General features: G+C 40.2%; 3 protein-coding genes and 2 pseudogenes across 4 annotated transcripts; 3 read left to right on the forward strand and 2 right to left on the reverse strand.

The window, feature by feature from the left end:
- Positions 1-4,389: 4,389 nt before the first annotated feature.
- LOC111346030 (microfibril-associated glycoprotein 4) lies at positions 4,390-6,549 on the forward strand. Its single transcript, XM_022953315.2, has 4 exons — positions 4,390-4,661; positions 4,870-5,256; positions 5,669-5,969; positions 6,267-6,549. Exons 1-3 carry the CDS (start codon positions 4,454-4,456, stop codon positions 5,938-5,940), a joined length of 867 nt encoding a protein of 288 aa, XP_022809050.2. The 5' UTR covers positions 4,390-4,453; the 3' UTR covers positions 5,941-5,969; positions 6,267-6,549.
- A 4,220-nt stretch (positions 6,550-10,769) lies between these two features.
- LOC111346024 (fibrinogen C domain-containing protein 1 pseudogene) lies at positions 10,770-12,266 on the forward strand (annotated as a pseudogene). Its single transcript, XR_015991240.1, has 3 exons — positions 10,770-10,779; positions 11,140-11,523; positions 11,962-12,266. The product of XR_015991240.1 is annotated as a fibrinogen C domain-containing protein 1 pseudogene (transcript).
- Positions 12,267-15,128: 2,862 nt separating this feature from the next.
- On the forward strand, positions 15,129-23,876 carry LOC111346034 (microfibril-associated glycoprotein 4). The gene is made up of 4 exons (XM_022953321.2): positions 15,129-15,638; positions 16,549-16,932; positions 17,653-17,961; positions 20,718-23,876. The coding sequence occupies exons 1-3, from the start codon at positions 15,386-15,388 to the stop codon at positions 17,925-17,927; spliced, it is 912 nt and encodes a 303-aa protein (XP_022809056.1). The 5' UTR covers positions 15,129-15,385; the 3' UTR covers positions 17,928-17,961; positions 20,718-23,876.
- LOC111346026 (uncharacterized) lies at positions 22,259-23,684 on the reverse strand. The gene has a single exon (XM_022953310.2). The coding sequence runs from the start codon at positions 23,544-23,546 to the stop codon at positions 23,052-23,054; it is 495 nt and encodes a 164-aa protein (XP_022809045.1). The 5' UTR covers positions 23,547-23,684; the 3' UTR covers positions 22,259-23,051.
- On the reverse strand, positions 23,815-25,178 carry LOC148741453 (uncharacterized; annotated as a pseudogene).
- Between the last annotated feature and the right edge of the window lie 56 nt (positions 25,179-25,234).

Below are 25,234 nucleotides of genomic sequence, written 5' to 3' on the forward strand. Positions count from 1 at the left end.
CGTGCCGCAAGGTAGCATATTGGGTCCTTTGCTATTTTTAATATACATTAATGATCTTCCCAACTCCTTGCGGGGCGCCGCACCAAGAATGTTTGCCGATGACACCAATCTTACGATATCTGCTAAGACACTAACAGAGCTTGAGCTAGCTCTAACCCCTGAATTGAATAACCTTAGCCGTTGGCTGAAAGCTAACAAGCTCAGTCTAAATGTTGCTAAAACAGAGTTAATGATTATTGGTTCAAGACAAAGACTATCTGCCCAATGTAACGACTTTGAAATCAGAATTGATGACCAAATTATCAAGAGAGTCGACAAGACCAAATCTTTAGGTCTTACTATAGATGCCCAACTCTCTTGGGGTAGCCACATTGAAGAGATTTGCAAGAAAGTCTCATCAGCTATAGGCGCCCTAAAGCGTGTACGGCCCTTTATATCCAAAGAAACTGCAATCCAAATTTATAACGCTTTGATTATGCCCCATTTTGATTACTGCAGCCCCGTCTGGGACTGTTTAAGTGGCTACTTGAGCGATAAGCTCCAAAAATTACAGAATCGAGCAGCCAGAATTATTACTAAATTACCCTTTAATACGAGCTTAAACCACCTTCTCTCCACCCTCGATTGGGAGAGGCTATCTCTTCGACGAGAGAAACAAAAAGCCATAATGATGTATAAAATTATAAACAACCTTGCTCCCGAATATCTGCAAAGTCTTTTCTCTCAGCATCACTCTGTGTACGACACAAGAAACTCTGAGGGAAGGCTGGCCGTGTCCAAACCAAACACCAATTATATGAAACGAAGCTTCTCTTACAGCGGGGCCATGTTATGGAATAAATTGCCCAAAAACTTAAAGAATGCTTCATCCATTAACCATTTTAGGCGAAATCTTAACGTAGTCGATATATAGGATTCCCACACGGCAATCATGTAAAGCAGTTGATTAATCTTAGTTTTTATTATGTAACTGATGATTTTCCGTGTTTAAATAAAGATTTACATACATACATACATACAGGTGAAAAGTTTCAGTCTCACCGAGCACACAGTCTAAGAGAAATCGATCAGATTGTCCGCAAAAATCTTACCGGAAATTATACTGAATACTTTCGCAAGTATCACAAGAGTACGTGTATGAAAGTTTGCGAGGTTCGTATGAAACATAATGGTTGCAGGAGTTATGTCACTTTAAACGTTAAACGAGATGTAAGCTGAAATCTTTCTAGATTTTTTGTATAATTTGCTGTTACTAAAACTTTGCCATTCTCGTGAAGTTATTTTGTTGCACGGGCCACGCAGGTATGTCGAGCAACTGGCGCTTACGCTTACGTAGCTTTCTGTGCGCGCCAAAATCTAACCTTCGCTTCGTAGCGAAGCCTTGGACCATATTGTGAAAGTTTCACAATATGATCCAAGGTTACAGAGAACGTTAAGTTCATGGACGACCTCTAGCAATCGCTTTGAGAAAGCTTAGCTGTGTTTTCAGTTAGCGAATTAAAATCTGAACAAAAACGTATTATCGAGGACATCGTGGGAAGGAGAGATGTCATCGGACAGTTGCCGATGGGGTTTGGAAAGAATTTACTCTTTCAACTGCGGCCTAGAGTGTTCAAATTCTTGAGCTCAAAAGGCCACGTATTGTCTTCTAGTCCCTTGGTCATTTTCATTTCACTTCTTTTGTCGATTGTTGAAGACCAAGTTAAATACCTTAGATCATTGGGAATCGATACCGCTTTCATTGGGGAAAACAAAACCAAAAGACCAAGAAATATTGGATGGAAAGGGTGGGTTTGCTTTACACGGTAATTGTCAGCTTAGTACAGGGTCATCTACCCACATCTAATAAACAAAAGTTTCCACTCTTAGCTTTTCTTTTTCTTTTTTTTTTTTTAACATAGGTTGTATTACATTTGTGCATACCTTGACAAATGTTCCTCTAGTAGAAACTGGAAAACAGCAACAATTCGATTTTCTTGTTTGGGTACTCTGCCCACGGGAAATTTTTATCGATGCCTCTGGTAAAACCTTTTGATTGAAACTTCTTCAAATATTTTCATTAACTCGCCATTAAGATTTCTTTTTCTCTTAATGGTGATAAAAACAGAACAGCATACTCGAAAACGATCTGAAACATTTTCACCCGGATTATTCACTGTCGTAAAAAAAACACTGAACCTTACCTAAACAACTAGCCGAAGGAGATTAGATTTTGGCGCGTACAGAAAGATGTAAGTGCCAGTTGCTCGACAGACCTGCGTGGCACGTGCGACGAAACAACTTCACGGGATTGGCAAAGTTTCAGTACCAGTAAATTATACAAAAAATCTAGAAAGATTTCAGCTTACATCTCGTCTATCGTTTAAAGCGGCATATTAACGCCTGCAACCATTATGTTTTATACGAACCTCGCAAACTTTTAAACACGTTCTCTTGTTATACCTGCGAAAGTATGCAGTATAATTTCTGTTAAGATTTTTGCGGACAATCTGATCGATTTTTCTTACATTGTGTGCTGAGACTGAAACCTTTTACCTCGAGCAAAGCTCCGTCGCACGGCCCAATCAAACATGGCGAGCAACTGAGCGTCTTGCATATGTCCGTGTTGAAACACACGAAAGGACCCTAAAGCATACTTTACTCTTGTTGGGCAGAAAAACACAAAGATTTTCTGGCACCAATCAGATGCCAGAACAACTGCGACCATTTGGAACTAGTCTTGTAAGACAATGTCCCCAGGGGCTCTTCCGCCGTAACTTGAAATCGACTCAGCCCCTGGGTCTCCGAGGATGATATTTCCTCAATATCAAATTGTTAAAAAATTGGCTGAGATGCCTGTTCATATCATTCAGGGTTATCGTGGGGTTCTCATTTAAGAGGCACACCTGCTTACTTTTACCCTCTACATTAGGTAGCAACTGATAAGGCAACAGATAAATTAAAATCTCTGCAGAAAATCTCAAAATAAAATATTGATGGCTTTTTTTTACTCTTGCGTGTTAGTCTCTTGGAAACTCTGTTTATGCAACACCCAAAAATGTGCTGAGGTCACGATGTTGACTTTACACCTTGAAAGCCTAAAATTTTGTTTGTGGTGATAAGTAAATGTTTACCGTCACTAAAAGGATTAGTGATAAACCCAACTGGGACGTGGGAAAGTGAACAGCTTATATCCTAATAATCTGGGAAATGAATGAAGGGTAAGAATCTGAATAAATAAAGCTATTTTCAGGCTTAATGGTAGTTGTTTGGGGCACGGTTTTGAAGACAAAAAAAGTCTTTTGACCTTTTCTCTGTATTTGATTCCTAGGCTAATTTTTTGCCAACTTTAGTTAAAAATATTCCTTTATACATGCTCTGATTTCAGAACTGATCATGATTTGAAATCTAAACTACCGATTTAACACTTCTAAGTCTAGGAAAAGATTTATAGTTTCCCTGATCCATGGAAAGAAATAGAAGATTTATTGAAATTTTCAAAGGTAAATTAAACCTTCCCCAATTTGTACCTCTATTCCTCTCATGCGAAAAAGATCTTACCAAAGGAGAGTGTACTGCATATCGTGTAAAGGGTTATGGGGAGAATAGTAGGGTCATCTGTTTGATTTCCCACGGAATAAACGTTTTTCTAACATTCATTAGTGTTCTGACGACATTCCATTAAAAAATAAAAACTTTCCTTCATCTGTTGTCTTGGTAGAATTCCCACAGAGCGATCTCTGCCAGGTTAATCAAGGCCATCTGATTAATGAGGACGGGGGGGGAAGCCGGTAAGGGGGGAGCCGGGGAGGGGGGAGCCGGGAAGGGGAAGAAGAGATTTTTAAAACTGTCAGGTTTCTCTTCAGATATGATGTAGCCGTCTGCTCACCTCTGACGCTTTCAAGTCGCTAATGTTTTGCTTTTCAATCAGATTTTGAGACTCCAAAGAGATTTATCTTGATTATATTTCCATTCTGAAGAGAGAAATAGGATGGCGACTGACTCTTCCTCGCTCGATACATCAACATGCAATTTGGTATCTACTGCCTTGAGCTGAAATTGAGATTAGTTAGGGGAAAAACGTGTGTACACTACGTAATCTTGTTGAGTTTAAGACTTTTTGCCCTCTGGAGATCTAGACGGAAATACTTCAAGAATGCACTTCATTAGGCGGGACATCCTTCTTGATACCAGGTGAGGGTTAAAGGCTCCTCTCCCCCCCCCCCACCCCCCGCTCACCTTTCTCCCTTTTAATTAATGGTAGATAAAGCATTTTAGCCTAGGCCTCCATCTGAACTAACACACTTTGCGCCCCTCATTAAATACCTGTTAACTTTGTGTCTGTGACGTCCAGTTCGAGCAAATCGTATTCCATTACAGCACGTCCGAGTGTCAATTGTTATTAAAATTTCGGCTTAAATCGTGCGCTTGATTCACTCCATTCACAAAGACGCGGTAAACCCTAACTCCCAAAATGTTTGTGCACGTTTACAAGGCAATATTTCTTGTTTTTGTTTTGTCGGTCCTGTGCGAAGTACCCGTTGGTAAAGCGGCCCCTTCACAGATACAGGCTGACTACAACTGCCCCGTTTGTAAACTTTTGAAAAAGATTTTGCAGCAAAACAAATTTATTATGGAAAAGATCGATTTGCTTCTTGAAGAGGGTGACAACTGTTCACGAGGTAGGGATCGGACTTTCTAGCCAGTATTCTGCACCATGGAGCTGGCTTGGTGATTTTTCGTGATAACCCTTCTTTACAAGTTTGAGTCATTTTCTGATCGTAGTCCACCGTTACTGAATTTCTTCCAAACTAACCAAATCATAATTTGCACCACGAATCGGTATAAGATAGCTAGCTTAAGTAAGATTCTTTACTTATTTTTTTAAAGCGGCGAGAGACTGTGCTGATATCTACGACTGCGGTCATAAATCCAGCGGTGTGCACACGATCCACCCACACGGTCAAAAGCCCTTTGTTGTTTTCTGTGACCAAACCACTGATGGCGGAGGCTGGACAGTGTTTCAGAAGAGATTGGACGGCTCAGTTGATTTCTACCGCGGCTGGAATGACTATAAAGTGGGGTTTGGGAACCTGAAGGGCGAGTATTGGCTGGGGCTTGATAAGTTGCACGGTCTCACTATTAACAACCAGAAGCGATACAAACTTCGCGTGGATTTGGAGGATACCTCAGGCAATACAGTTTATGCATCGTATGATTACTTTGCTGTGTCAAGTGGAAAGTCCAATTATCAGCTCAGTCTTGGAACATACCATGGTAACTTGTGACCTACTGTCATTCAGTAAAAATATATTTTTTTATTAACCATGATTTTAAGCTCAAGCAGAGCGTTTTTTCTGAACATAACTTTCAAAAAAGGGTGAGCAATTCGGAGATGCACGATTCAAGAGTGAAGCACTGGCGATTTCTTAAAACTCTAAACAGTTTTTCTGGGTAAGTTAGATGTGGACCAATGTTGTCGATGCACACTACTCACGAGTATTTTTGTCTTAAACAGGGTCGGGGTTTCAGTATACACAAACCTCTTAAGGGGGGGAGGGGCGGTAACAAGATATCTTCCGTTCTCTCTATTGCTGTAAGGACTTGAGCTTAATAATCCTCACTCGCTGGTGAGCTATGAGCTATCGATCAAACAGAACTCAGGTCCAGAATCGGTTTCCAATTGTAGGAACTGCCGGTGATTCGCTCTCCGGGCACAAAAGTATGTCGTTCTCCACAAAGGATCGGGACAATGATGTTTATAGCGGTAATTGTGCTGCTAATTTCCATGGCGCTTGGTGGTACGGCAGCTGTCACTCTTCCAATTTGAACGGTGCTTATCTTCATGGAGCCCATTCCTCTTACGCTAACGGGGTAAACTGGTACGCCTGGAAGGGGTACCATTACTCGGCGAAAAGGGCTGAGATGAAAATTCGGCCCAATAATTGGACCCCGTCGTAAACGCTGGATACACAAGCACTTTTTTTCTGGTACGTTTTTGTATTTATGAAAAATTACGGAAACTTGTTTACTTGATTATATCGATTATGAGAGGTGTCTAACGTTTTAACGAACGATGCATTTGTGGGTGCGTAATCTTTCTTCGCCATTTTCTTTGCCATAGAAGCAATTGTTTAAAATTCTAATTTCGCACATGGTAGATTATATGGCTTGTTTTAACCTAGTTAGAGAAGGAGGATGAGTTTAGGAGACATGCTCTTATCAGGAAAATAAACCAACCACTACTTTTTACACTTTTTCCGGTTTCACATTCCTTTCCTTTGCAGGTACTCAGATGTTTGTTGTTCAAGTAGTCCGTTGTTCAATTTAGGAAACAATATGTTTCAATCAGTCAATAGCCCAGGCGATCAAATGGAACCATGCGAACAGCTCTTTGGAAATATCGTCTCTTTAGTCAAACTGCAGTGCTGTTGTTTTGCGGTTTTTGTCATGGCACGATATGGTGACATGACTCTTTTGAGCTTTATGAGCAAGTAGGTGAACTTTGTCTTTGTCAGTACGAAAATATTGTAATTATGCCAGAAAATAAAGTCGCTTGATACTACCATCTTTATTCGTTTGCTTTCTTTGTGTGTGTAGAATTACACTGAAGAATTGGCAAGGGTGCGGCTAAGAAGGAAGAGAGGAGAGGAGAGGGTAATGGGTGGCTCTGCTTATCAAGAAAAAGTGATCTGATGGTTGCCATGCCTCAAATGTCGGTTAGAATTGAGTGTAGTACCCGTCTCTACTTACCTGCTAGCCGTTCTCCCTCCCCCGCCCCCGATCGGTCAGGATAAATTGTCACTTCTTTTTGTGTTTTGACATTTTGTTGTTTCGCCCATATCGGTTCGTCAGCAGGATGGGAAATAAGTCAGAGGAAACTCGACTTGCAATGTGTCATAATACATCTAAAGCTTGAATTCGAAATTTGAAATGTTTTCCTTTCAATCAGAATGCTTTACTCAACAAAACTTAGAAATCGCGGTGGTAGTTACGAAAAACAACAAGTCTGACTTTCGCTCTAAATCGAATCAAAATCATAGTCATCTTAGTTCGACGTAAATCTCGAAAATATTCTGTTAACAGTAACCTTGGCTAGGTGAGAAAAACGTGATTTGTGTGCGTGTCCTTGACTTGTCGAGTCAGCATGAGATTGGATGCTTCTTTAGAACAAAAAATGAAGCTGTTCGTAACTAACGAAGTACATATCAGGTAGAGGTTGTTCTCCCTTTGGTTATTCATTATCAACAATTCATATCCCCGAGACTTAAGCGTGCACTTCATTTTCTTTGCCGAGATCCAGGAATTAAAAGCGGTACATCTGAGGAAGAGGTGGAAAGAAGCAGTTAAGGTTGTATGTCCCCCACCCGCAATGTGCTTGAGAAAAAGCGATAGCTTCTCAAATCAAACTACCATCTGTACCTCTAATGCAGTTGTTTTCCTGCCCGGAAAGGCATCCTACTTTGGAGTTTTCCATTGCATTCATCTACTAGTTTTCAGGACATGTAGTGTGGGAGCGAAGCTAAAGGCTACTCTCATCCCGTCTATGTGCTTCTTCGTTGTGCAAACGGATGTTAGCAGGGCCATTTGTATGCATAAATGACTGATGTTCTTATTTGGTGTTCTGCTTCTTATCTTTTTTGAGTGTATATCTAGAAGTTTAAAAGATAAATGAATATAATTCATTTATAATCTTGACCCAGTATTCCCTATTTTTGAGCAGTTGCAACGTTCAACATTCGATATTCATTGTTCTACATTTGGCTCTTTGTTCTCTGAAATGTGGTGGCGTGGTTAATCCGCGATTGTTCTTGTTTGGATTCTACTCTTCCTCAGCGATGTGCCGACCGCGTGTGGAAAGGCTCTATCACGGAAGACAACCAACCAAAGCTGTTCCATATGTTAGCTTCTAAACGTACTAGTTTACAATTAGACCAATCTGCACGCGAAACTGGATGTTATTTCGCGACCAAACAAGAAACTCGAAGCAAAGATGAATCAGTTTGCTTCTCAAGGAAGAAACAGTTGTTCGTAAGGTAAGAGGCTTTCACGCGAATGTAGCAGACATTGATTGTGGCAAGTGATTTGCTTGTTGTAAATGAAGCACTGAAATAAATGGATAAGAATATAAGAACTCAAATTATGAACATGTATGTTCTAGATCCGCCACTGTATAACGACGAATATGTAATGTTTTCCTTTAAATAATCTCTAAAACCCATGATCTGGGTATTTCTGTAACAAATTTGCTTATTTCACCTAACAGTGAGAAAGTACATTTCTGCTTTGATGGTAACATTCTGTTATATTTAATTTTTTTTCTATTTTATCCCCATATAGCTTTAAGGCCATTTGCTGTGGGTGGTAAAGAAAGTTGCTGATCAGGAAAACCTGAAAAATGGTGGATATAGGATTGGTAAGAGGACTGAATCCTTTAACCCTTTCACGAGAAATTCTCCTTACTCTCTGCCATATAATGATCATAATGTCAGTTGGGAGAATTTGGTACTAAGATCAACTGATAATTCCCAATCAATTTTTTTCTCTATTCTCATCAATTTTCTGCTTGATATTGTATTAAATATCGTACGGAGAAATTCTGTCTTAGTCACTCATCGGAGTGAAAGGGTTAATTGTAATATACCGCACCCTGAATCTCTCTTTTCTGTTACCTTTTATCAGTGGATTCTCCAGAGCAAACGGCCAAGTCTAAGAACTGAGATGTTTGTATAATCCTTTACTTGCTTAGTTTTTTCGTTTAGTGATAAACAATGGACGTGATGAGGCTCAGTCAGTGTACATCTTCACATTCACGTTATTGGTGGACAAATGTCCCGGCCGCCCGGCTCAGTGATTGAAGCGTTAAATTAGCCATTTCCAAATTACCTTTGGCCTCTTTTTTCACTCTCATTGTTTCCCCTGTATCCATCGAAGGGTTAGCCAAGCCCAAGTCAGAGTGGCATGAGTCAAAGAAGAAAGAAGACCTCTTAAGATCCCTTTTCTCAATTTTATCGCGTTTTTCTTGATTTTTTCATGCATCTCTAGTATGGAAAAACGGAGAGCTAGTTAGACCTCGTTGGTGAAGTTTGAATCATTTCAATCGTTTTAACGGGAGCAGCCTGCTAAATCATACAAGGAGTGCATTTGTGTCGCAAATGAATTACTTCTGGATGCCTTATCATTGTTATTATTCAGGGTTAACATGAAATTCTCTTGATTTAAGAGGGATGCCTGCTTACTTCTACCCCCTACGTTAGGCAGCAACTGAAAGAGGCATCCGGGAAATTCAAATCCATGCAGAAAATCTCGAAATAAAACCGTGCACTGATTGCCGGTGGAGGTTCCTCTAGAGGTGTATATTTGCTAATAAGGATTATCATTCTGTAACTGACCCTTTGTTGGTCACCTTTTATTTTCCCTCACTACGCGATGATTTCACTCGGGGTAGCAGGTATCTTTTCAGCAAACCCTTTGAGAAATGCTGATCTTTCTTACTTAATCAAAAAGTAGCGAGAGCTTTTGAGGATATTTCGAACTTCCCACGCAGAAAAATGTCTCGTGTTGCCTGGCTAGAATATTATGCTGAGGCCGCATTCAGTGTTTCCAGCTGCGCTGTAGGGTTAGGGTTGATCAAGTGCAGGGAAGGTTGACGTCCGAGCTGTCTTCTTTGATAGATTGCATGATGCGACGTACACTCTTCTTTGTTAAGATCTTTCTCAGATGAGAAAAATGGAGGCTTAAATTGGCGAAAGTGTAATTGACCTTTAAAAATTTCAATAAATCTTGTCTTTATTTCTTTCAACGGATCAGGGAATAAGAATAACTCTATTCCTAGACTTATAAGTGTTATATCGGTAGTTTGGATTTTAAATCAGTTCTGAAATTAGGAGATGTATAAAGGAATATTTTAAACTAAAGCTGGCCAAAAATTAGACAATTCAGCCAAGGAATCAAATACAGAAAAAAATTTTTTCTTGAGTGCACCCAAGCAACTACCGTTGCATTAGGCCTGAAAAGAGCTATATTAATTTAGATTCTTACCTTTTACTCCCAGATTTACTAGGATACAAGCTGTTCACTTTCGCACATCTCAATTAGCTTTATCACTAATCCTGTTAGTGACGATAAACATTTATTTAATTTCACAAACAAAATTTCAGGCTTTCAAGCTGTGAAGTCAACATCGTCAAGTCAACATCGTCAAGTTAACATCATCTTTTGGGGTTGCATAAACAGCGTTTCTTGACAAAGAGACTTAACGCAATAGTAAAAAAAAAGGAGCCATGATAACGTTCACAAGATGGCTAAAAGAGCTGTTACTGACTGCAAACTTGGTGTCCCACGTTTTTTAATTTAATATTTAGAAGAGAAAGCACCCAGCATTTGCACTGCTGTCTCTTTAATGTGCATTCTAAAGCGTCAACAGTACATTTTCATCATAATAAAGAACTACTATAGCTCGTGATAAAGTTCAGGCCTAACATTGTACCAGACAGTATTGAAAGAGAACAAGTTCATGAAAAGCGGGAGCTTCTAAATCCAAAAATATTGCACTGCAAAGGGTTATAGCGAAAATGGTAGGGTCATCTGTGTGCTTTCCCACGGAATAAATGTTTTTCTAAATACATTAATGTTATGACGACATTCCATTAAAAAAAAGTTTCCTTCATCTGTTGTCTCGGTAGAATTCCCATAGAGCGATCTAAAAAAAATGTATTTTATTAGGTGGAACGTCCTTCTGGAATCAGAGGAGGGTTAAGGCTACCCCCCCCAACATCCCCCGCTCACACATGGCCCTCTGTAAACCCACCCATCCCACCCAGGGGAGAACATCCATCACACAGTAATCTCTTGTGTGGGAAATTAACGTCTCCTACCCCAACCCTGCAGGAGACGGGACCTCCATTTATTCGTCCCTATCCGAGAAGACTAGAATATCTAACCATTTCTTGATGTTATAGAAAGGCAGCAAATTCTTATCAATTATTTTAAGACCCTGAGTGTTGGTCCGGCCGGGGCTCGAGAACCCTCGACCTCCCGCACAACAGTCCAGCGCTCTATCCATTCAGCTAACCGGGATAACCAAATAATAATTTGCATCTGAAATTGGTATTAGATAGCTTGCTTTAAATAGATTCTTTCATTATTTTTTCAAAGCAGCAAGAGACTGCGCTGATATCTACGATTGCGGTCATAAATCCAGCGGTGTGTACACCATCCATCCACACCATCAAAAGCCCTTTATTGTTTTCTGTGACCAAACCACTGATGGCGGAGGCTGGACAGTGTTTCAGAAGAGACTGGACGGCTCAGTTGATTTCTACCGCAGCTGGAATGACTATAAAGTGGGGTTTGGGAAACTGAACGGCGAGTATTGGCTGGGACTTGATAAGTTACACGGTCTGACCATTAACAACCAGAAGCGATACAAAATTCGCGTGGATTTGGAGGATACTTCAGGCATTACAGTTTATGCTTCGTATGATTATTTTGCTGTATTAAGTGAAAAGTCCAATTATCAACTCAGTCTTGGAACATACCACGGTAACTTGTGACCTACTGTCATTTACTGCAAATACATATTTGCATTCGTTATTTTACCCAAAAGGGTGTGATAACCTGAATATTCAGTACACAAGGTATATCACTGTTAAGTGCCTTGGGCGCGTGGGCAGAGTGTTTTTCTGCACCAAAACCTTCAAAAAAGAGTGAGGAATTCGGAGATGCACGATTTAAAAGTGAGGCACTGGCGATTTCTTACAATTGTAAACAGTTTGTCTGGGTAAGTTAGTTCTCACGTGGTTTTTGTCTTAAACGGAGTCATGGTTTCAGTAAACACAAATCTTCTTAAGAGAGAAGGGGGCCGTATCAAAATATTTTCCGTCCTCTCTCTTGTCATGAGGAGTCGAGCTTAATGATCCTACGAGCCGGTGAACTATCGATCGAACAGAACTCAGGTCCAGAATCTTTTTCCAACTGTAGGATCTGCTGGTGATTCGTTGTCCGGGCACAAAAGTATGTCGTTCTCCACAAAGGATCGCGACAATGATGTTCACAGCGGTAACTGTGCTGTTCAGTATCATGGCGCTTGGTGGTACGGGAAATGACTCTTCCAATTTGAATGGTGCTTATCTTCATTGAGCCCATTTTTCCTACGCTAACGGGGTAAACTGGCGCACCTGGAAGGGGTACCATTACTCGGCGAAAAGGGCTGAGATGAAAATTCGGCCCAATAATTGGACCCCGTCGTAAACACTGGATACACAAGCACTTTTTTCCTGGTACGTTTATGTATTTATGTAAAATTAAAGAATTGTGATAGGTGTCTAACACAATCTGGCGATTGTGATAGGTGTCTAACGTTTTAACGAACGATGCATTTGTGGGTGCGTAATCATTCTTCGCCATTTTCTTTGCCATAGAAGCAATTGTTTAAAATTCTAATTTGGCACATGGGAGATTATATGGCTTGTTTTAACCTAGTTAGAGAAGGACGATGAGTTTAGGAGACAAGTTCCTATCAGGAAAATAAACCAACCACTACTTTTTACACTTTTTTCGGTTTCACATTCCCTTCCTTTGCAGGTCCTCAGATGTTTGTTGTTCAAGTAGTTCGTTGTTCAATTTAGGAAACAATATGTTTCAATCAGTCAATATCCCAGGCGATCAAATGGAACCAAACAGCTCTTTGGAATTGTCGTCTCTTTAGTCAAACTGCAGTGCTGTTGTTTTGCAGTTTCTCTCATGGCTCGATATGGTGACACGACTCTTTAAAGCTACATGAGCAAGTAGGTGAACTTTGTGTGATTAGTACGAAGATATTGTAATTATACCAGAAAATAAGGTTGGTTGATACCACCATCTTTACTCGTTTGTTTTTTAGAATTTGTAGAATTTCACCGAAGAATTGGCAAGGGCGCAGCTAAGAAGGAAGAGAGGGGAGGAGAGGGTAATGGGTGGCTCTGCTTATCAAGAAAAAGTGATCTGATGGTTGCCATGCCTCAAATGTCGGTTAGAGTCGAGTATAGTACCCATCTCTACTTACCAGCTAGCCGTTCTCCCTCCCCCGCCCCCGATCGGTCAGGATAAATCGTCACTTCTTTTTGTGTTTTGAGATTTTATTGTTTCCCCCATATGTTTGTCATCGGAATGCGAAATAAGTCAGAGGAAACTCGACTTGCAATGTGTCACAATATATCTAAAGCTTGAATTCGAAATCTGAAATGTTGTCCTTCCACTCAAAATGCTTGACTCAACAAAAATTAGAAATCGCGGCGGTAGTTACGAAAGACAACAAAACTGACTTTCGCTCTAAGTCGAATCAAAATCATAGTAATCTTAGTTCGACGTCGATCTCGAAAATATTCTGTTAACAGTAACCTAGGTTATGTGAGAAAAACGTAATCTGTGTGCGTGTCCTTGACTTTTTGAATCAGCTTGATATTGGATGCTTCTTTAGAGCCAAAAATGTAGCTGTTCGTAACTAACCAGGTACATATTGTAGAGGTTGTGCTCCCTCTGGTAATTCATTATTAACGATTTATATCCCCGAATCTTACGCATGCATCAATTTTCTTTTCCGAGATCCAAGAACTAAAAGTGGTACGTATGAGGAAGAGGTGGGAAGAAGCAGTTAAGGTGGCCGAACACAGTTTTCGCGCGCACTTCTACTGATGCAATTGAACCCGCGCACAAGGATTGCAAAAACCAAACATGCCGTCAATAAAGCGGTCATTTCATTTACTCAACACGTACCCGCACTATCTGTGCTATTTTTCTCTATAGTTGACGCAATGTATTGATGGCTTTAATCTTTTATTACAAAGATATGTTAGAAAAGGTAACGTATAACGGCGCAAGGAACCAAGCAATTCTCACCTTTTTCGTTGTTACTGAAAGAACCCAATTGAATGCAACGCATGCGTAGTTAGTCAAAAAATTGCGATTGAATGGAAAATTGCTTCTCGGAAATATGCCTATTTCTTGAGAATCACTCATCAGAATTTCACGAAATTTCGCACGAAAATACTTGAGGAAATAAGTAGCTGGAGTATTGAAAAAATATTGAACTTTAAAGAAGGAAATTTTAGATATTCCAGTGAACCTTCAACAAGGGATAATTAAAGATCTCTCTGTTAAATTATTAGCAAAATGTTGTTAAATTGTGAGTATAGTTACAACCTCGTTGCATGCAAATAATAAAGAAATCTAATGACTGGACTTTCCACAAATAAACAAAACCGCTTTTAAAGGCCTGTTTATATTTATTGATGTTGCCAAGGCAATGGCAATACGTCAGCTTAACTACTGATCAAAAAACCAAAGTTTGTGTTGTTCACTTGCTTGCTGCCATTTTTGGCGACCGAGGGATCAAAGGTTTTAGAGAAAAAGGTGAATGAAACACAGGTATCAAGAACTGTGTTCTGCTACCTTCAAGTTGTATGTCACCCCAAATGTGCTTGAGAAAAAGTGATACCTTCTCATATCAAACTACCATCTATACCCCTAGTGCAGTTTTTTTCCCGCCCGGAAAAAAATTCTGCCTTCGAATTTTCCATTGTATTCATCTACTAATTTTCAGGACATATAGTGGGAGCAAAACTAAACTCTACTCTCATCCCGTCTATATGTTTCTTTGTGGTGCGAACGGATATTAGCGGGGTCATCTGTATTCCTAAATGACCGATGTTCTCGTTTGGTATTCTGCTTCTTATCTTTTTTGAGTGTACGGTAGAGGTTCAAATGCTAAATGATTAGAATTCATTTATAATTTTGACCCAATATTCCCTATTTTTGGAGCAGTTGTAACGGTCAACTTTCAATATTCATTGTTCCACATTTGGTTCGTTGTTCCTTGAAATGTGGTAGCCTTGTTTCTCCATGATCGTTTTTTTATTTGGTTTTCAGCTGAGGAGGAGGTAGAGAGAAGCAGTTAAGGTTGTATTTGACCCCCTATATACTTAAGAAAAAGTAAAAGCTTCTCCAGCATATCAAACTAGCATCCATGCCCCTCAATGCCATTGTTTCCCCACCCGGAAAACTCCTGCTTTAGTGAGACCCCAATAAGCCGGAACGATCATTTACCTCTTTCTCTATTTTGAGTGTGCCAGTAGTTTTCAGGATCATATAGCTAGTGGGTACAAAGCTAAACTCTACTCTCATCCGGTCTGAATGGTTCTTTGTGGTGCAAACGGATATTAACAAGGTCATGTTTATATCTAAATGATTGATGTCCTGTTAAAGTATTCTGCTTCATATCGTTTTGAGAGCATATCTAGGGGTTAAAATGCTAAATGGTTAAGATTCCTTTCTAATTTTGACCCAACATTCCCTATTTTTGGAGCAGTTTTAAGTCAACATTCAATATTAATCGTTGCACATTTGCTTCTGATCGTTGTTTTCTGAAATGTGGTGGCGTTGTTGCTCTGCGTTTGTTCCTTTTTGGATTCTACTCTTTCTTAGCGATGTGCCAACCGTTTGTGGAAAGGCTTTATCACGGAAGACAACCAACCAAAGCTGTTCCATGTGTCAACTTCTAAACATATTGGTGTACAATCAGACCAATCTGGACGCGAAACTGGATAGTATTTCGCGCCAGAACAAGAAACTTGAAGCAAAGATTAATTTGCTTCTCAAAGGGAGAAACAATTGTTCACAAGGTAAGAGGCTTTCGCACGACTGTAGCAGACATAAATTGTAGCGAGTGATTTGCTCGTAGGGAATGAACCACTGAAATATCAATGGATAACAACTCAAATTATGAACATGTAAGGATCTGTTATTGCTTCTTGGAAGACAGGTTGTTCCATATCCAGACTCTCAGATTTCTAAGAAACTTAGAATGTTTCTTACAATTAAGACTGCGCAGACCTCCCATTTGATTTTTGGTCTCATTGCAACCTTCTATTGACAACAGAAGGCTCTGTTGCGTCACAAGCGAGCTTTTCGGCCAAAAAGTTTTCAACATGCATTGAGTTTGTATCAAATACAATCACATTTTGATGTAAACATCTGCTGCAAGTAGAAAATTGGGGTACATAACAGTGGTGGATCCAGACCTCGAGCTAAGGTGGGAGGGGGGGGGGGCGGGGTTTGTTTGTTTGTGTTTACCTACCGGCTTTTCTTCCCTTTACGTTTATTTTGTTACCCAAAATAAGGGGGAAAAGTAAGTTGCACGAAAAAGCAGGGCTGATATTGGAGAAAGATCACAATTTACGATAAATCTTTACATGCGTCGAGTGGTCTTTAATCTCAGCACCTTTGATGGAAATCGGTAAAGCCAATACATGCTTTTGCTTAACCCGAGATCGCTTTTAATATTCTGTGATTCTATATCTAACAACTCAGTGGATAACGAGCTCGAGATCTCTATCACATGATAGTTAAAGTCGACAGCGACGACTAATCTTTTATGTATCCACTAGTCGCTCCAAACTTTGAAACAAGACGGGCCACCCACTATCAGGGAATAGATTGCGAGTAGCGTAACCAGTAAGATCTCAGAATTTTTATAGCGCGCCAGTTTATTTCTATTAATATGTGTTATGTTTGTTGATATTTGCTTTAAAGCGAGAGACTGTGTTGATATCTACGACTGCGGTCAAAAAGCCAGCGGTGTGTACACAGTCCGTCCACGCGGTAAACAGCCCTTCGACGTTTTCTGTGACCAGATCACCGATAGCGGAGGCTGGACAGTGTTTCAGAAGAGAGTGGACGGATCTGTTGATTTCTACCGCGGTTGGCATGACTATAAAGTGGGGTTTGGGAACCTGAAGAACGAGTTTTGGCTGGGACTTGATAAGTTAAACAGGCTGACCATAAACAACAAGAAACGATACAAACTTCGCGTGGATTTGGAGGATACCTCTGGCAACACAGCTTATGCTTCGTATAATTACTTTGGTGTGTCAAGCGAAAAGACTAACTACAAACTCAGCCTTGGGACATACTATGGTAAAAAAAAGAACTGAAGGGATAAAATAACGTTTTTTCTTTTCCATTTCCTCTCTCACTTTTTCTCCTCTTCTGCTTTTCGTCTCTTTTCTCCTCTTCACTTTTAATCTGTTCTGTTCCATTCTGTCGGTTCTGTTTTGTTCTGTTCTGTTCAGTTAACCTCGACTCATTTTTCTCCCCTTCTCTTTTCTTCTTCTCTCTTCTTTCCTCTACCTTTTCTTTCTCCTTCCCCCTCCATTCCTCTCGTCCGATCTTATCTTACCCAATATTTCCTTGCCTTACATTCTTGACACTCTTTTCGCCAGTTGGGGCAACGAGCGAGTTATTTGAGCTAGGAAAAATCCTGGCTTAAAGAGTGAAAGTTGTCCTCTTCTCTCCTCTCCTTGTTCCACTTTTATTTTTTTCTTCTCTCTTTGCCTCCTCTTTTCTTTCATATCTTCTCCTTTCCTCTCCTTTTCCACCCGTTGATATTATACTACCTAGCATTTTTTGTCTTACATTCTGGCCAGATAATTATTTTCTGTTGAATCTGAACAACATTTTATTTAGTTATACGTGGAAACAGACGAGTTATGCAAGCCGGATTGAAATTCCTTGTACTTCAAACGATAAATTAGAATAAACTAAACAGCTGCCAGAGTGGCTAAAACTCCTAATATGGCTCACTGTTGGACCCTTTGGGATTGACCATCTTGGGCTTTGATTCTTCTCTCTTTTCAGGCAATGCTGGTGATTCACTGTCCTATCACAAGAGTCGTCCGTTTTCTACAAAAGACCGAGACAATGATGGTCAAAGTGGTAGTAACTGTGCTGTAACTTATCATAGCGGCTGGTGGTTCCACGCATGTCACACTTCAGGTTTAAACGGAGCATACCTCCACGGCTCTCATTCCTCTCTTGCTAATGGAATAAACTGGAAGAGTTGGAAGGGATATAACTATTCTGCTAGGCGCTCCGAAATGAAAATTCGGCCCGTTGGCTGGATTCCATCCTAAACAGTCTAAAGAATGTTCTCGCGCTCTGTTTCTGGTATGTTTCCAATTTAACGTAATGGGAAGGATATGTGTACGCTTCGAAAAATGCCTTGCGTTTCAAAGAACGACTACTTTTTTTGCACAGCGGCAAAAGGTGTGCACATGCCTGCAACGCGAGAAATTCTACGTACGCAAAGGAATGGGAAAAAATGGCAGCAATTGTTTGTTTTCATTTTGCGAGGATGAGCTCATACCAAAACAGAGAAGGTTGCCGTTTCCAGGAAAGTCTCCGTGAACCTTCCTCGTCAAATATCTCACTCAACGAAAAAACAGTTTTGGGGTAACAGGTTTGAATTTAGGGACTGAAGTGGAGCATCTGTAATATGGGTACGAAATTCGTGGTGACTCATCTATCGCTTTAGTTGTCTGGATAAATTTAATTAAAAGAATGCAACTTACCCTTCAGACCTTTCCATTATAACAAACTCCACCTAACTGTCCACTCGGTTCAAACCATAACAGTCCATAAAAAGTGTAAAATTATGTTCTTTCGTTCCCAAACGAAACATTTACGCCGCAGCAACAAAACGCTCTCACAACGCACCAAACCCGTAGAGCATGCGAACTCATTCTGCCGCTGCATTGCGTTTTGTGGGCTCGTGACGAATCTGAGTCAGTGTTTTACGGAAACAAGGACAGGGCGGCAGAGCTGAATAACGTGCACGCATGCGCTAGATTTTGCCGCGGAAACACGGATTTTGAGTCGTTCGCATGAATGATTTCCTATTCTGTTGCTTCGAGGTGTCGTTTTCCTTGCCGCTTTTCTTCTACAGAACAACCTCCAAAAACTTGGTACACCCCCTGAGAGTATGAAAAATTAATCTTCTCCTTAAAATCTCTGGAAATAGGAAAATGCCTTCGACGAAAACAGAGTTCCTCGGTTTTAAAAGTCAGCACGTACTATTTTCCGCTAATTTCGCTAAAATTTAGACCTAGGACACTTGAGCCCGCGTTGTTGACGGCAACCCGCTGACGTAGCATTTCATTATTCAGCTCTGTCGGACAGGGCTGAATAATGAAGTGCTACCGCAGTAGGTATGCGATCATCAACGCGGGCTCAAGTGTTCTAGGTCCAAAATTTAGCGAAATCGACGCGTTTTTACAGTTGAGCCCGCATCTCAGCGGTGTTACAGTCAGTGCGCGCAAAAGCGAGGCTTTCGGGTCAAATGAAATCACCTCAACAAACATAAGTGTGACATTTGGATCTGTGGACTGTTTTGTTCGATTGTGTCTGTAGAGCTGGTCGTTCATCCGGCCTGATTCTGTTGTGAAAATCATGGCGAGGCACTGCATTGCTTATGGATGTGTTAACAGAAGTAATAAGCCCGAATTCTCAAAATTGTCGTGGCATTCTTTACCTATAAACAATGCTAAGCTTCTTCGAACTTGGTTGCTTAAAATGAAGAGAAAAGACCCTCCTGTGTCGAAGCATTCTTACCTCTGCAGTCAGCACTTTTCTGAAGATTGTTTTATGCGTTGAGTGGGAGGAAAACGATATCTGAAAAGTGGATCTGTTCCTACAAGATTAATATTCAGATTTTCACCGGAGGAAAAGCCAAAGCGGAAAGCTCCTGTTTATCGCTCAGCTGCACGTGAGACAAAAACAAAGCACGAAGTCAAAGATGAAGTTATACTGAAGTCCCACTCTAACCCTGTCGATAATTTAGCTGAATTAGAATCTGTTAATATTCCATTTCAAGAAGATGAATTTCCTAGTGTTATTACTGAGAAAGCTGAGGTGGTTAAAAGCAAAGAAGAACTTTTAATGGAGCAGCTTAAAGAAAAGGAAGAAGTGAAGCGCTTAAAAGAATGTTTACAGGTTCAGAGGAAGGAACTCGAAGAAGAACTTATTGCAAAATGAAACAACTTGCCCACCTGTGCATTAGTTTACGTTTGTTGGCGTCACTCGAAGCACTGCCATCTTTTGCTGTTCATACACGGTATGAAAGCAACGTTCTCAGCCTAGGCTTTGTCAAATGACGAGGACAGTTTCCGCTGAGTAATTGTAGCCTCTCTTCTGGTGAGAAAAATGAAAAATCCGGATAGGAGCTCATAATTATTATTTTTCTCGAATTTTCCTCATAAGGCGCTTATACTCCCCTAAAATGTTAACCCGAAAGCCTCGCTTTCGCGCACTCTGTAACTAATACCGCTGTACCCTGGGGCTCAACTGTGATAACAGTTCTTAGCGGAAAATAATAAGGGTTGATAAGGGCTGACATTTAAAACCGGGGAACTCTTTTCTCGTCAAAGGCACTTTCCTATCTCCACTCAGAGGTTTTAAGGAGAAAATGAATTTTCGAAAATTTTTGGGGGGTGTACCAAGTTTTCGGAGGTTGTTCTGTAAAAGAAAAGCGGCAAGGAAGATGACCCTCGAAGCAACAAAATAGGAAATCAACCCTGCAAACTACTCAAAAATCCGTTTTTTGCGGCAAAACCTAGTGCATGCACATACGTTATTCAGCTCTGTCGTAAACAAAAGGAAACAGTTATTGAGACTAAGATTAAACCCGGTTTAAACCAAAAGGTGGAGTGTGGGGAACGATTAAATCTTAGTTGGTCTAAATACAGAGCCAAAATCTATTCCTGTTTTCACTTTCCAACTTCTTCTACACAAACGGTAGAATTCCCACTTAAAGGAGGGAGGAAATGGTGGATATGTATACAGCAGACGTTTTTCATGGAAGAACTTTCGACTTGCAGCTCCTCTCAGAAAGTTTTGCATGACATGCCTCTTTTTTTTTTTTACAGGTTCTTCCTTAGATGTTTGTCACAATTAAAGAGAAGAAAGAGAAGTCGAAAATTTCATTTTTTATTGCATTGTTTCATTCTTTTTGCTGTTGTAATATAACTAGAATCGGAAGGTCCGAGCTAAAGTTAAGGATTAGATGGTTTTAAATTTCTTATTTATAGTGCTGCATCTGTCGCATCAGTTTTAACAAAAAGCGTAGTAGGAGATGAAATTGTTAGTGATAGATCCATTTCAAAGAAAAAGCCTAGGGCAAGTTAGGAAAAATATAATCTGGTATGATTGTTCTTGAACACAACAAAGTAGCAGAAAATCTAGAAAAGCAAAAATAATAGCAGCTTGTAACCTATCATTTCCTGTTGAAATTCATCACAAAAATTTCAGTCCTCCACCTCACATATCCATAGTGTGCATCAGTTTTCTTTTGAAGTGTTTCAAGAATTGCAGGAAAACAGCTGAGAAATAAATGGGGAGTGGATCCTAGCTTGCATGCGACCTCCTTCATTGAGAAGAAAAAGTCATAGTTTCATAATAATAATCAACTTGCCTTGCTGGCTGTAGGCAGCTAAGCTGCAAATGTGGCCCTTCTCCAAAACGAACGAAATTTTACCTGCTTTCTCCCTGATTCAGAATATTTGTTAAACTTCCTTTTGGTGCAAAAAATGTCCAGGTACAATAGTAGAATATTTTTGTAAATTACTCATCTACCATGATTTGAATTAAAAGACAGGAAGTCTGCTCTGAAGGTGTAAATGGGAAGGCTGGGAGGGGAGTTAAAACTCTGGGGGAGATGGTTCAGAAGAGTGAGGGGGGTGACTAAGGCTCCTGCTTGAACTCTTCCCTTCTAATGTATGAAAGTGATCCTTGGAATAATAAACCCTACTTATGTAGTAGTGGAAATAAGGCCTCAAAATTCAGGCCTTATTTTCCCTTGCAGAGGTCATGTCATTATTACTGCGAGGGTCGCTTTCATACACTTAATGAAACTGCAGTACACATACATGATTTTCATATATTCAAATTCATTGATTTATCAGTTCAACAGGTTTAATACAAACCAAAAGAATGACCAACTTCCAGTTGGCTTGTCAGCTCAGTTGGTAGACCACTGCATCAGTATTGCAGTGGTCATGGGTTCAAAATCCTGTATGGACCTTAATTTTTTTCAGGGCTTATTTCCACTACTACATAAGTAGGTTTTATAACTGTGAGGATTGCTTTCATACATTTCACGAAACTGCAGTACACATATATGATTTTCATGTATTCAAATTCATGGACTCTTCCCTTCTATTCAACTAGTTTTCTTTTTGTAGACTCAGAAAAGATCACAAAGTGAATGGCCTCCCTGCCAATAACCAACAGTGCACACCACCCTTAATCAAATTGACATCTTCCCAGCTTGAGTGTCAGTGTATGAATAAAACATTTTCAGAATCAAGTAGAACCAAAAAGTTTATCAAGCCTTATTTCCAGGAATGTCTAAGACAAAAAAATATGGCATTCAAAGAGAGAGAGGAATTATATGCAATAAAAACATCTCTAATCCCTACAACCTTTAATTCCCAACCTTGCTTACATGTTGCAACTAAAGTATACATGAAGACCGTTTTTCTTTCAGTCACCACAAAGGAAAATGAATAGAAATTCACTTTTCCCACATTTTACAATTCAACTTGTTAAACTATCTCATATGCCTTTGGTCTCCAAGAGCACACCTTTCACACACACAAAAAAAGAATTTCTGATTGTAGGACAATATGAATCAGTCCTTTATGATATCAGACACAAGGTTTATTGTCAATTGAAAGTTTCGTTTGCATTCAAAGGTGCCTTGTTGGGGCAAGTGAACTTTACAAGCTCACCATTATTTACTCACCTGGCAAAGTTTGATTTATTGTCAGACAGGGTGTGGGGGGGGGGGGGGACAGGGAAATGCAAAAAATAATTTCCATTGCCCATCTCCTTCCCCCCTCCTTGCTTTTGCCATTGCTCACCCCTTCAGAAAAATTCCTTTCTCTCCCCTGCCTTCCACTGCTGTAAAAATCAAAGATAGTGGCTATACTTTTCACAAGGAAAATATTGAACCCTAGCTCACCAAAATTACACCTGCTCTGCAGGCTGTATGTTGAAAGCTTATCAAGGTAGAGAATTTCCCTGTAGTGAATTTTGAAAAGTTAAGGAAAATCCTCCTTTGGTTTCAGTAAAATGATATGTTCGTAGGTTACATGGGTGAAAAAAGTTCAATACACTTCTAATCTAATAACACTGATTACTGTACTCTATAACATATCTACGATGTCATGTGACTGTCACAATTTGTTCTCATCTTCGATTCACCAGAACTTTTTATGGCCACTGGCAAGGTACAAGACGTATCCTACAAAAATTGGAAAGGTAATCATGCTTCTGACCATGTGATAGCTGTTCCACTTGTCTATGGTCTCCCTTACGACGCTTTCACTCTTCTTGGTCGTCACTTCTTTATCGTAAATGGGATCAATGGAGTTTGGTTTCAGAACGAACATCGTATATGGAAAGATCGTTGCAATCACACCTCCACCGACAAGGAAGGGGAGACCCTTTCTTGGATTACAGTAGTATGCACCGGCACCAGAAATTATAGAGACTAATGCCAAGCGACTCTGGAAAACCTTCGCTCGATCGAAACTTTCCATCCACTCTTTGTGACAAGATTTGGTATTTTCCACGGTCATTCGGGCGGGATGTTCAACAACATTGATGTACACCGCACCTCCGGCAAACATACCGGCAGCAACAGTGGAAATTGCCTCAAGATAAGGGAACAAGTCGTCCAAATCGAACCCCATTCTGACTAGCGAGTCTTAGAGAAGAATTACACCCAAAACTTCAGCCTGTGCAACGACGACTACGCACTTTATCAACGCGACTGCTGCTCTATAGACATAGCGTGGGCTCAGTGCTTTGAAAAGTCACGCCAAGAAATGCCACGAGGTCACGCAACGATCGATTGATTGTTTATTTTTTTCCGAAGATGAAAGTTTGAAGACGGATTTTCATCTTCGGAATGTAGCAAAAGAGTTATTTACTGTACGAACTTGAATAATTCTAATGAGCTCTGTTTTTAGACTTTATTTCGGCTAAGCACCATGGCTAAAGCTAATAAAGGTAGATACATACTTCCTGTTGCGAATTTTGAAAATTTGTTCCAAGTGTTACTGCTTTTGTCCAGTAATATGGATGAGAATGTATTTTTTATACTTGTTTCGTTTCAGCAAACAAATATGTCCATTAGTGACGAGTGAAAAAAAGTTCTGTTCCTCCAATGAAAAATCATCAGCTAGTGCACTTCATATCATAAAATCTAGTCTGTGTGACTGTCGAGATTTTTTCCCCATCTTTACCAGAACTTTTTATGGCCACTGGCGAGGTACACAACGTATCCTACAAAAACTGGAAAGGTAATCGTGCTTCTGACCATGTGATAGCTGTTCCACTCGTCTATGGTCTCCCTCACGACGCTTTCACTCTTCTTGGTTGCTACTTCTTTATCGTAAATGGGATCAACCGTGTTTGGGATCAGAGCGAACAACGTAAACGGGAAGATCGTTGCGATCAGTCCTCCTCCGACGAGAAAAGGAAGACCCTTGTTTGGGTTACAGTAGTATGCACCAGCTCCAGAGACCATGGAGATTTAGGCCAGGCGACTCTGCAAAACTTTTGCTCGATCAAAACTTTCCATCCACTCTTTGTGACAAGATTTGGTATCTTCCACGGTCATTCGAGCAGGATGTTCTACAACATTGACATATATCGCACCTCCCACGAACATACCGGCTGCAACAGTGGACATGACCTCGAGATAAGGAAACAAGTCGTCCAAATCGAACCTCATTGTCGCTATGAAGTTGTTTTAAGTACTTGACCCTTGTTATAAAGGAATGAACAACACCCAAAGTCTGCGCGTCAAAGACTACGCACTTTGTTAATAAGACAACTGCTGCGTCACGGACATAGCGTGGGCGCAGTGATTTGAAAAGTCGCGTAACGATTTCTGTTTGTTAATTTTTTTTCGAAACTTGACAACAATCTGAAAACTAGGGAGCTCGTTGCTTTAGAATATAGCATTAGAAGAAACAAGGGATCTTCCTGTTTTAAGCTTAAGTGTTTCACGTGCCCAATGTTTTTTGAATATTTTAGCAAGGTGTTTATGCACCATGGCTCCACTGCAAGCTTTTATATCATTTTGCAATTATCGAAGACGAGTAGAACACTTCATAGAAAAAAAGGTCTGCGTACGACTGTAAAAACCGACCGGTCGCGAGCGAGTCACAGTTAGCGACGCTCAATCATTGATTTACTGTGCAGAAACATCCTGCTGTTTAGTTAACAGCTGATAACGGCACTGAATGTCGAGACAAAGAATTCAAATGTCTTTCTCTAACCTCTGAAAATCTATCGAAGCTGTTCTAAACTAAAACTTGTGGTGCAAAAGGCACGAGGAAATATAAATTGTAGCTTGGCTTAAAAATATGGG

The sequence above is a fragment of the Stylophora pistillata genome, chromosome 1 (genome assembly GCF_964205215.1).
Source record: "Stylophora pistillata chromosome 1, jaStyPist1.2, whole genome shotgun sequence".
Taxonomy (NCBI): Eukaryota; Metazoa; Cnidaria; class Anthozoa; order Scleractinia; family Pocilloporidae; genus Stylophora; species Stylophora pistillata.

Excerpts from the sequence above, each read along its gene's own strand:
- LOC111346030 (XM_022953315.2), top strand. The coding sequence starts at position 4,454 with ATGTTTGTGCACGTTTACAAGGCAATATTTCTTGTTTTTGTTTTGTCG. Across the intron at positions 4,662-4,869 it reads GGGTGACAACTGTTCACGAG|CGGCGAGAGACTGTGCTGAT; the intron begins GTAGGGATCGGA and ends ATTTTTTTAAAG. Across the intron at positions 5,257-5,668 it reads CAGTCTTGGAACATACCATG|GAACTGCCGGTGATTCGCTC; the intron begins GTAACTTGTGAC and ends TTCCAATTGTAG.
- LOC111346034 (XM_022953321.2), top strand. The coding sequence starts at position 15,386 with ATGTGGTGGCGTTGTTGCTCTGCGTTTGTTCCTTTTTGGATTCTACTC. Across the intron at positions 15,639-16,548 it reads GAGAAACAATTGTTCACAAG|CGAGAGACTGTGTTGATATC; the intron begins GTAAGAGGCTTT and ends TTTGCTTTAAAG. Across the intron at positions 16,933-17,652 it reads CAGCCTTGGGACATACTATG|GCAATGCTGGTGATTCACTG; the intron begins GTAAAAAAAAGA and ends CTCTCTTTTCAG.
- LOC111346026 (XM_022953310.2), bottom strand. The coding sequence starts at position 23,546 with ATGGGGTTCGATTTGGACGACTTGTTCCCTTATCTTGAGGCAATTTCC.